The sequence below is a fragment of the Ahaetulla prasina genome, chromosome 3 (assembly GCF_028640845.1).
Source record: "Ahaetulla prasina isolate Xishuangbanna chromosome 3, ASM2864084v1, whole genome shotgun sequence".
Classification (NCBI taxonomy): Eukaryota; Metazoa; Chordata; class Lepidosauria; order Squamata; family Colubridae; genus Ahaetulla; species Ahaetulla prasina.
The window spans coordinates 101,728,145-101,739,444 of NC_080541.1; the positions used below are offsets into that span (position 1 = coordinate 101,728,145).

Below are 11,300 nucleotides of genomic sequence, written 5' to 3' on the forward strand. Positions count from 1 at the left end.
ATGAGGGTGGAGATTTTGGGGTTTGTATTACTGAGGGAGGAACCGGAACCCCTAGTTTTGGTTTTTCTCCAACTGTGCCAGTTTACCTATGCTAGGAAAAGAACTTTGAAAGATGTTGGTTTCGGACTCTTTTCTGAAGGAGGGGTTTTCTGGAATGTTGACACCTAATATTTCAGTTGCCCTATTATTTCAGTTAGCACATTGCCAACATCCTGGATAGATGTCAAATCAAGTGGCTTCATAATTGATTGAAAAGCGTACACATGGCATGCTCATCCCTAATGCTTCATTACAGAGAAGAGTTTGATAAGAATACTGATTTGATTTGGCGGTGTTCTGCCTTGCATTTTTAATCATTTTGGGAATAAGCAGGAGAAGCATATTTTTATTAAATATGTAGACATGAAACTGGGAGAAGTAACGAATAACATTCAAAGTTATCCTGGTGGAAAAGACACTGGGCTGAAATTAAAAAGATCCTGGACTCTAGACTATACAGAGGTCGCTTACAATATTTGGTCCACTGGAAGGGATACCCATTGTCTGAAGCTACTTGGGTAAAAAGCTGGGATGTAAATGCCGATGCTCTAATCAAACAATTTCATGATAAATCCCTGACAAACCTAAAGGTCCTCCTGGGGGGGGAGGGGGTTAGAAGGAGAGTTAGTAGCGTTAACCCCATTTTGGGTTTGTCTGTTTTCTTTTCTAGGAAGTATTTTCTTCCGCAAGAGGGGACGCCTGTCAGCTTTGGAAGTCATACTAGGCCAAAGGCTTCCATGCGCTGCCACAATTCTCCTCTGTGGGAAAGGAGGGGAGGAGGGTGGTAGTGCAAGGGATGATTAGACATAATAACATTTTCTGCCGGTCAAGGTCAGGCTGAGTTCGCATCTGGAGAAGGAGTGGCTGGAGTGATGCTTCGACATAGGACGGTTGAGGATTGGAGCATGTGACCGGCAGAGGGGTCATGAGGGTGGAGATTTTGGGGTTTGTATTACTGAGGGAGGAACCGGAACCCCCAGTTTTGGTTTTCCTCCAACTGTGCCAGTTTACCTATGCTAGGAAAAGAACTTTGAAAGATGTTGGTTTTGGACTCTTTTCTAAAGGAGGGGTTTTCTGGAACGTTGACACCTAATATTTCAGTTGCCCTATTATTTCAGTTAGCACATTGCCAACATCCTGGATAGATGTCAAATCAAGTGGCTTCATAATTGATTGAAAAGCATACACATGGCATGCTCATCCCTAATGCTTCATTACAGAGAAGAGTTTGATAAGAATACTGATTTGATTTGGCGGTGTTCTGCCTTGCATTTTTAATCATTTTGGGAATAAGCAGGAGAAGCATATTTTTATTAAATATGTAGACATGAAACTGGGAGAAGTAACGAATAACATTCAAAGTTATCCTGGTGGAAAAGACACTGGGCTGAAATTAAAAAAAGTTATTCAACAAAGTAAAATATTAAATTCAGCATTTAAGCAAAACAATAAAGACTAAATGCAAAAGAAATGCAGAGAGAATGTATCCAAAAAGGATGCTTGATCATAAGCAGAATGGAAACCAACAACTTGAGGATTCTGCTACAAAACAAAATAAAAAGTCAGCAATTGTAAGCTGTATTAATACGATACTTAATACAAAGTAATAGTTTGATCATTTTATAAAAATGACATCCTAACAAAAACACAGTGCTTCATTCTGAATAATATATTTTGAAGATTTAAACAAACTGGAACAGATTTAGAGAAGAGAAATGGCAACAATCAAAATGTACAAACGCATATCTAAGTACCCCGCCTCCCAAGTACATGAATTTGGTTGATGTAATGTTGAAGTAACTCAATAAATTAAGGACCTGTTTGTCTCTGCTGTTTCTGCAAAATGTTTCTGCTCCGACCACATCATGCAGCTTGACTACTGGTCTCAACCCATTTGGTTTGGGGATGAATCGGAGTTTTGATGCCAGGGGGACACAGTTTCTGTGCTGCAAATGTTCAATATCTTCCTTTAATAAAGGATGAAGCTGCACTTTGGCTAGATGGCTCCTAAAATGGAAGTTGGCAGTACTTTAAAATGTACACACAGCAGACTGTCATTTACTTGTAAGATTCAGTGGCTACTCAACTTCAAAATACCTCTAGGTCAGGGGTGTCCAAACTTGGTCCCTTTAAGACTTGTGGACTTCAACTCCCAGAGTTCCTCAGCCAGCTTTGCTGGCTGAGGGACTCTGGGAGTTGAAGTCCACAAGTCTTAAAGGGACCAAGTTTGGACACCCCTGCTCTAGGTGGTCTACACTAAAAATAGGATACAGTAGAATTCTATCCTTAAACAACATCTAAATTTCCTGATTATTTTAAAGTATAATGTTCTGACTACTGCGTTGTCATCCAATAAAAAGTTCCAGAATTTGGCCAACCTCCTCTTAGTTTAGAATACAGCCAGTCTCAGGCCTGGTTAATACATGGATCAGTAAGGCTTAACTGGAAAGGGAAAATAACCCAGGAGGAGGAAATGACAGAATGTTGCCAAGGAAACTAAGTGAATATGTCTATAATCATCTAAAGTCAAGTTCTGACTTCAAGGCAACTGCACACTTACATCCCACAAGAAATGCTGAATCCAACTCCACAAAAATGCATGATACTGTTCATATGGCTCTGGAAACCAATTCAGATGAAGAGAATTACAATCTGAGGAAAATTTCTCTGACTGAGAACCATGATGGCATAAGGCGGCCCCACCACCCCTAATAGGCTCTGATGACAGAAGACAGCTGGGAGGTATACAGCTAGCAAAAGTAGCTTTTCCCTTCATGGATCCTAAGCTCCTGGCAGCAGTTGTTCAAAGCATGTGCAGATGAGCTGAATCTCCTCTGCTTTCTAATCCCAAATCAGACAAGTTGTCTATGATGTGAAGACGACCTTCAAGTCAGAATTAACAATGGAACAGCAACTGTCCAGTTTCAGCGCCAAGAGCATCCAACCATAGGTGTTGGAAAAAATAGGGATAAGAAATCTGATTTAATATCCTATCTGCTTGGGTGCTTCAGATGACATACCTGTCTTGTCCGCTCTCACCGCAGCCGGGGTCTGCTTATCTGCTCCCGAACACGGAGGAATGTATGCCTCCCGGCCCCAGTCCTGGCTCCTTGCCCAGACAAGCTGCAGAGGAGGGGGCACCTCCCGGTCCCAGCCCTGGCTCCATGCCCAAGCAGGCTGCAGAGGAGGGAGCATCCCCCGGCCCCAGCCCTGGCTCCATGCCCAGGCAAACGGAGCAGCTAGACCCCTCCCCCTCCTCCACAGCATGTGAGCCTGAGGAAAGTTTACTTCCAACAGCTGATTGGAGTGACTCTCGCATCAGAAGATTGGATAGGCGGAGGCAACAGAAGGGAGGGAGGGGCAGGCCTTAATGAGTGCTGAGTCATGGAGCCACACCCCATGGCCTATATAAAGGATCTGCTTTTTGGCAGTCTCTGAGTCAGGCAAAGTCGAACTTATCTTGCTGAAGTCACTTACTGGTCTCCTGCCTGCTCTGAGGACTTTGCTAGGACTTTGGGCAGAGCTGCAGAGGCAAGCCTGATTCGGATTTCCCTGAACCGGCCGTCAGCGGAGGAGTGGGACACGACAATACCAATGGGGAAGGGAGGGCAGCTTAGGGTTTGAAAAATACCCCAAACCAACCACAATGCTCCATTTAAGGTGAAATGAAGACTAGCCTTGGATAGGGCTCCTTTCCCCATGCAGCGAGACATATGAGGACTGCAGGATCTCTATGGAAAGTCAGTTCATGTGGTGCAGAGTTGGGCTTCCTATTTCCTACCTTGCCCAAGACCAGTCACCTTTAGCAGTCCAACATCCTACCACCCTGAAGGAAGCAGGGAGCAAGTATAGTATAGCCACCCTTTACAAGATAGATGGGCTGACCTGGTGACCAAATTAGGTCTGTAGGGCAGAATCCCCCACCCTTAGCATAAAGGGAATAGCTTTCTTTGCACTTTTGAACTTCTGATTTCCTAATAATACCTGATTCCAATGCTCTGTAGTTTGCTCCAAACAGTCTTTCGGAAGTAAAAAAGTAAATTTTTTTGAAATGCTGTCTCTGTGATATAGAAGAAAGATCGGAGGAGCTCTGAAACATAGCAGCCCATCAACCAGTACAGGAATTTAGACATCAGCTCTTCCCGAAAGCGATGTTCAGAGGCAGGAACAGAATGGCCACTTTCTATAAGGAGAATCCAGATTTAGTGACAATCAATAAGATTTCTGTTCTTGCAAGAAGCATCTATTCACATTATCTTCTCAACCAAGATAAAGATTAAAGGTTAAGTTAAAGATATGACAGATAAAATGATGCAAACCATTAAGTACTGACTGTGAAATGTCTAATGCAAATGTTTTTACAGTGTAACAATGTTGCATTATAAATCAAAGATGTAAATGTATGTACACTTCTCTCCAACGCATGCACTAAATCTTAATAATAAGAACATCAACTTCTTCTGCCAAAGAGGTAAGAATCTGTAAAGAAAAATCTGCCTTTTCAAACAAGCAGGTAGTCTAATAAAATGTCTCATATTTACAAGACCAATTTACACGTACAATTAAGAATGTGAAAATAACATTTGAAGATATTTTTAAAAATAAAAGTGATATCCTGAGGATATCACTGTTAATACCTTTGCTGAGACGAAGCCAAGCACAATCACTGACCCTCATTTTCCATGTCAATTCCTCCAAAGAAAACATGGCAAACTTCCCCAAGGAGATAAACTTCTTCACATTTCTGTAGAAACGGCACTTGTTGTGGTTCGAACCCCAAAGCGCAGGAGGCACCACTCTCTCTAAGCATCCCCTCACAAAAGTATATACTTGCCAGTGACTGCTATATTGCTTCAGCAACGCTATGAAATCAGAACTGGAGGAATCTTGGAAGACCTGCTCCTTATCTTTTTTTCTAGATAATTCGGTTCTTTCAGAGCGTCTGCTTGAAGCCCCCATTTCTGAAAATGGGTTCAAGGCACCTGACCTGCTTGCGATGCAACCTTCTACTGGATTATCCTGCTGCCTCTTTGATGAAATTTCCTCTGCTTGGTGACCAGTTTGTTTGCAACTCTGCTCTCCTAGGCTTATCGTATCTGGTTCAGAAACTGAAATGGGACAATTCTTTTTTAATATTGTTTGATAAGGACACTTTGCATGGTTCCGTAAGAGTTCTTGGAACACACTTCTCATCTGCCAATAGCGTTTTGGAAGCCTCTTCTTTTTCTTGGGACCACTTTGAACGCTAGAACTGCCAGGCTGCTTCAGAATCTTACTGCTGAAGAACACTTGTTCTACTAAGCGTTGTCCTCCTGCTGGATGGCCCTTCAAGTGATTTAACACAAACGACTTAGGTAAACACTCTTTCAAACGCTGGTAAGAATATAAGAGAGAATGTCTCTCAATATGCACTACAGAAATGCTATTGTAAGATTTCCCGACAGATTTAGATGAGCAAATTCCAAGATCTTTTTCTGGTAAAACCGTTTTTGCAAGCCCCAGCCGCACAGAACTAATATCAGAGGTTCTAGTTACCAGCTTTGGCAGTTTAGCATTGCATGTTGGTTGCAGATTGGATTCACAAAATGTTTTACTTATACTATCTTGCTTTTCACACACTAAAGCCCCTTGATTGTCATTAGCTGCACTAGTTACCTCAGATATTTGTACTCCACCATTCTGAGGAACTGAGTTCATAAGAGTTAATCCTTTTGAACACGATTGTATACATATTCTAGAAGTCTCAGGTTTATCAGAATCTAAAATCAACTGATTTTGTTTTTTTCTAGAATCTGGGTTTCTTGAGTTATTTTCTATATTGTCCTCCTTTATCATTATTTTTATTTTCTTGGCATTAATATCACACTGGCCTGTCCACTTTCTTTTTAAACACTGTGTTCTTAATGATGGGTTAAGAGAGGGCTTTTGTTGCTTTTCTATGTGCTCACCGGTTCTCATAAATTGCTTTTTCTTTGTAGGGGTTTGGCCAGAAGCATTTTGAGCTACTGAAGACCGCTGACTGTTGTGTTGCTGTGGTTCATTCCATTTCTGCCTTTCAGAATTCCATTTCTTCCACTTTGTTTTTCTGGGATACCACCTACAAGACTGAAACCTTTTACGGAGGTAAGTTGTTAGGATACAAGGCGAAGGGCCATGAATCCTCTGTCTAATAAATTTTGGAGGCCGTGTTACATTTCTTGAAGCAAGCTCATAGATGGGCTCTCCACAAATTTGGTAACAGCAATTAGGAGGCACAAGGAGAAAGAGAGCACAATGCTCTAATATATACATCATAATGTCATCCCCAACTCTGTTTAGAATGATCTCCCAGAGCACATTCTGTCGAATAGTTTCTGTTGAATGGTTAGGCATATAGCTACCAATATTTGGCATACAGGGCAACTGGTAATTATTTTCATTCAATAGGGTATAACCAAATGTCAACACATTCTTTTTCTTCTTTTGACAAATTCTCTGAATGATCCGTGTAAGGACATCATCCTGACAGGAAACCTGCAAAATAGCAAAAAAAAGTACCATCTTTCTAGCAAAATTTTGAATAGATCACAAATGGCATTAATTTTGTAGAATTGAATAGAAATACAAGGGGAAAAAACTTTATTCAACATACCAGTGGATAGCTGATATGTTGAATACACATATAATGAAAAAAATATTTCCACTAAATATCTCAATGAAAATGCAACTTGAGCATTTCCTAATGCCTGCATATACACACTTTTTTCACTTAAAGCTGGAAGCAATATCTCAGTCAGATAAGGTTAGCTATAGAGCTGGATGCTGGCATGGCAATCTTGAATTCTACAGGCATACATTGAAGTTTTGGTAGATACAAAGTTATTTGGTAGCAAATAAAAATGGGCAAGAGCTCCTTAAAACATTTCTAATCATAACTGTATCTAGAGTTTAGTAAAAACTGAGGAAAGTAGCTCATTTATACTTATCAAAATGTAGGATTACAATACCTGCAAGGATTTGGACATATTGTTCGTGACTGGAAGAACTGGAAGAAACTATAGGAAGCCCATGTTAAACTAATGAAAAAAAGGGGGTAACCTCAAGCTGGTAAGGCCTGTTATTAAGAACACAAAGCCTGCAATTACTGCAGGTTCGAGCCCGGCCCAAGGTTGACTCAGCCTTCCATCCTTTATAAGGTAGGTAAAATGAGGACCCAGATTGTTGGGGGGGCAATAAGTTGACTTTGTAAATATATACAAATAGAATGAGACTATTGCCCTATACATTGTAAGCCGCCCTGAGTCTTTGGAGAAGGGCGGGGTATAAATGTAAACAAAAAAAAAAGCTATTACCTCACTCCTGAAAGGCTTTGAACCTCACAGGAATATCCAAAGATGTTTTATTCAAGAAACAAAGAAAGATTAGCCATTACAGAGGCTCCCAATCACCAACTTTTCTAAAAGTTTTTGGGAAATGCCACTGCTGCTCATTGATAAAAGCATTGGAAAACCAAGGGAGGGCTTTGGGTGACTGAAAGAAACTAAGAAAGAAACAGGCATGACCCTGACACAAGACCATCAAGTAGAAAACCAGACACCAATCAATGAACTACGGAGGAGAAAGCCACACCCCCAATAACGGGGTGGGGAGCCATTGTATATAAACAGAGAGCAAACCACACACCCACTAAAACTGATGATGTTATGTAATTGGGTAAAGAAGCATCTTCAAGCAAATAACCAATCTCAGAGAGCGCCACAGTCTCTGCAGTTTCTCCCTGAGCTACATATATTCTCCAACTGGAACCATGACTTATATATTATCTCACCAGATTTTTTCTTTCTTTCCATGAAATGGCTGTTTTGATTAGGTTGCCATGCATTCTACATCACAAACACACTCTTAGGTCCCCAATGCCCACCATTTAATCTTTAGCAATTTTAAATAACTTTAGATCTGTAAACTTTAAAGCACCACATAACTTTTACTGATTTAAAACGGTGCGCCACCACTGACGCTATCTAGTCTGAGTAATGAAACTCCTGCAAGAAAAGAAGCAAGCTCAGAGCGCACCAAGGACCCCTCATTTCAATCCCGAGCTACAAATATTCTCCTTTATTGGTAAAACAGTGTAGCCTACAATAGGCAGGAGGAGAAAGCTCACTTCAAGCAGCGGGGAGGACTGGAAAGAGCAAACTGTACAGTAACCACAACACATATTAGGGGCGCTTTTCCGCAGCCAAAACTTGGCTGGCCCTTGGAACACAGCGGGTACCAAGTGGCGAAATAGGTTATTATGCCCCAAAACACGCTTTTTGGGGAGACGGAGGGGGGGCGGTGGAACACAAAGTAGTCCGGGTCAAACGCAAAACCTGCTCACTTACCTGCTGGACGCCGAAATAGGCAGGGAGGGCCTTGCACGCAGCCAGCCGCCCCACGAGGCACTGGGCGACCAGGGTACAGTAGCTCCCGGGATCCCCGTCCTGCACAAGAGGCTGCGGTTGGTCCTTTGCAAGAGTTCGCATCTGCAAGTGCCGCACAAAGACTTCCAGCGGCAGCACTTCCGCGTAAAAGCTGCACAGCAACTCCCGCACAGCTCTCCATCGCCGGGATCGGTCCATGCAGGCACCGAAAGAAGCGATGCACGGAGGCTGAGAAAGAGAGAGAACGAGAGCGCGCGTTTTCCGCGGTCCACTGAAACCCAACTCGCCTCCCTTATTGGCTCTTCAAGGTGCCAGAAGCCACGCCCTTTAAGGCAGCCCGGAAAAAGTTTCCGCTGGGTTTTAGTGTTTGTACGCAACCATTTTATTTATTTATTTATTTATTTATTTATTTAGTCACAACAGTATATATAAGCATAAGCATGAAAGTAACTATATAATATATAAGCATATATATATATAAGCATAAGCATGCAATAACTATATTAATTGGATATAATGAAAGAAAACAATAGGACAGGAACGGTAGGCACGTTTGTGCTCTTATGCACGCCCCTTACGGACCTCTTAGGAATGGGGTGAGGTCAATAGTAGACAGTTTTTGGTTAAAGCTTTGGGGATTTTGAGAAGAGACCACAGAGTCAGGTAGTGCATGCCAGGCATTAACAACTCTGTTACTGAGGTCATATTTTCTGCAATCAAGATTGAAGTGGTTAACATTAAGTTTAAATCTATTGTTTGCTCTTGTATTGTTGTGATTGAAGCTGAAGTAGTCTTTAACAGGAAGGACATTGCAATAGATGATTCTATGAGTTAAACACAAGTCCTGTCGAAGGTGGCGGAGTTCTAAGTTTTCTAAACCCAAGCTTTCAAGATTTCAACCATTTCTTTCTCTATCGTGGATGGGGCGTGGGATACATACTCTCCGAATCCCAGCATTTCAGAGTTCGTGCCACGTGCTATGTAAGACTACAGAAAACCTATGACAGATAGGAATATAGGGATTGACGTCTGAGGGCACCAAATTAAAGAAAGGGCGAGTGGGCAGGAGTAGATGAGGTGGGACCTGCTGATGCTGGCACAGGTAGCCCTCGATTTACAATGGTTTCATTTAGTGATTGTGCGAAGTTACATCACTGAAAAAAGTAGCTTAAGACTATTTTTCACACAACCCTTGCAGCATCCCTATGGTCATGTGATCAAAACTGGGATACTTGGCAACTGTATATATTCATGACAGTTACGGTGTCCCAGGGTCACAGGATCACCTTTTGCAACCTTCTGGCAAGCAAAGCCAATGGGGGAAGACAGATTCATTTAACAACTGTGTTACTAACTGAACTGCAGCGATTCACTTAACAACTGTGGCAAGAAAGGTCGTAAAATGGGGCAAATTCACTTAATGGTCTCGCTTAGCATCATAAATTTTGGACTCCATTTTTGTAAGTCGAGGACTACCTGTAGTGAAATATTCTTAGTGAGGGTTTTAAGTTTGTTCAAAGCAATCTGGAGGACGAGATCGGTGGATTCGCCAAGCACGTGCCAAACAGGACCAGCAAACAAGATATCTGGCAAAGTTTCTGCCCGAAACCCGATATTCTTTGATCGTTGTTGAGAAGAGAAAGGTAGTGGAGGCTACACAGTGTGAGTGGGTGTAAGATGGCTGCTTAGATTCAAAAGAAAGCAAAATAAATAGTGCCATGATTCATATTTAGTGATAACTCAGAAATGACCCAACGTCCAACAAATTTCTATCTGGGAATCTGGGTACGGAGTCTAATATCTTAATTGTACTTTTCCAGGACTGTGGAGTAATAGTGAATTAATTGGAGATTGTGTTATATATTCTGCTTATTTAAAACAATTATTTGAGTAGTTTCTAGGCAGGTAAGTTTCAATCAAATTTAACTGGCTATAAAATGTAGGTACATGCAAAACAAAATATTTCTCACTTCTTTTGCACTGTGACCTAGCAGAATCACAGCTTTCATCAACTTCAAAGAATTAGGAATTTTTTTCAGAGGACACCAAACGTCAAGGGATATTTCCTTGGTTTTTCTTTCACTGCTCTTTTAAGCAGTGACTTGGCAAGCTTAAGTAGCTTTCAGTGCCTTTTTATCAAAATCAAAAACCACCTACCCTCAGCTGCTGTGCAGAAGTACTGAAACACTTTTCTTCCTTTTTGAGCGTTAGTGGGGTGGTTTAGACCATATTTCCTCTTCTTGGTCGTAAGGCCATCTTTCAGCTTCAATTTCTTTTATTTGTCAGGTGAGGGTACTGGTAATACATTCTCTAGGATGGACTGTGTGTGTGTGTGTGTGTGTATAAATTCTAACAGTTCACACAAGTGAACTGTGCCTCACATCTCTGTAGCCACTACCCAGATTTTAGTATACATATTAAGCAAGGGAACCATGTGGTAGGTGCCATGATGGAAAAGCAGCATCTTGTCTCTCCCATTTAGACAGAACTATTTATAATTCTCCCATCCTTCACACATTATTTGCAAACCAGAATGACTGTCCAGAGGCTGCTACTTCATATGGTGTAAGAAAGTCCAACTTTTAACTGCTTCCTGAAATGCATTTCCAAATCAAAGGTAATGTGTGAAATTTCCACTAAATTGATTCTTCTCAGCAATATAATCAGAATCTGCGATTGAGAAATACCATAAATGGTGTGGATGTATGTGTTTATATATATATATATATCTACAGTGTGGCAGAAACAAACATAACTGACAGGATTAAAAGGTAACCAGATCTCTCTCATATTACCAATTACATTTCTAATTAAAAATTAAAACAAACTATTTTCATGTAAATCACATAGCATTTGCAT

The 11,300-nt window shown here is 41.3% G+C and overlaps 1 protein-coding gene across 3 annotated transcripts in view; it reads right to left on the reverse strand.

Moving 5' to 3' along the window:
* The window catches only part of TERT (telomerase reverse transcriptase), a 59,060-nt gene extending 48,564 nt beyond the window's left edge, over window positions 1-10,496 (reverse strand). For 2 of the 3 annotated variants that reach the window (XR_009154437.1, XM_058177312.1), the window contains exons 1-4: window positions 8,403-8,722; window positions 4,677-6,552; window positions 4,024-4,222; window positions 1,857-2,046 (exon numbers count right to left, since the gene is read on the reverse strand). Coding sequence is in view for 2 of the 3 variants with exons in the window: in XM_058177312.1 (XP_058033295.1) it covers window positions 1,857-2,046; window positions 4,024-4,222; window positions 4,677-6,552; window positions 8,403-8,639 (2,502 nt within the window). In the remaining variant the exon portion in view is untranslated. Of the gene's footprint in view, window positions 1-1,856; window positions 2,047-4,023; window positions 4,223-4,676; window positions 6,553-8,402; window positions 8,723-9,917 lie in introns of those variants that run through there. The other variant, XM_058177311.1, reaches the window with a different exon arrangement.
* Between the last annotated feature and the right edge of the window lie 804 nt (window positions 10,497-11,300).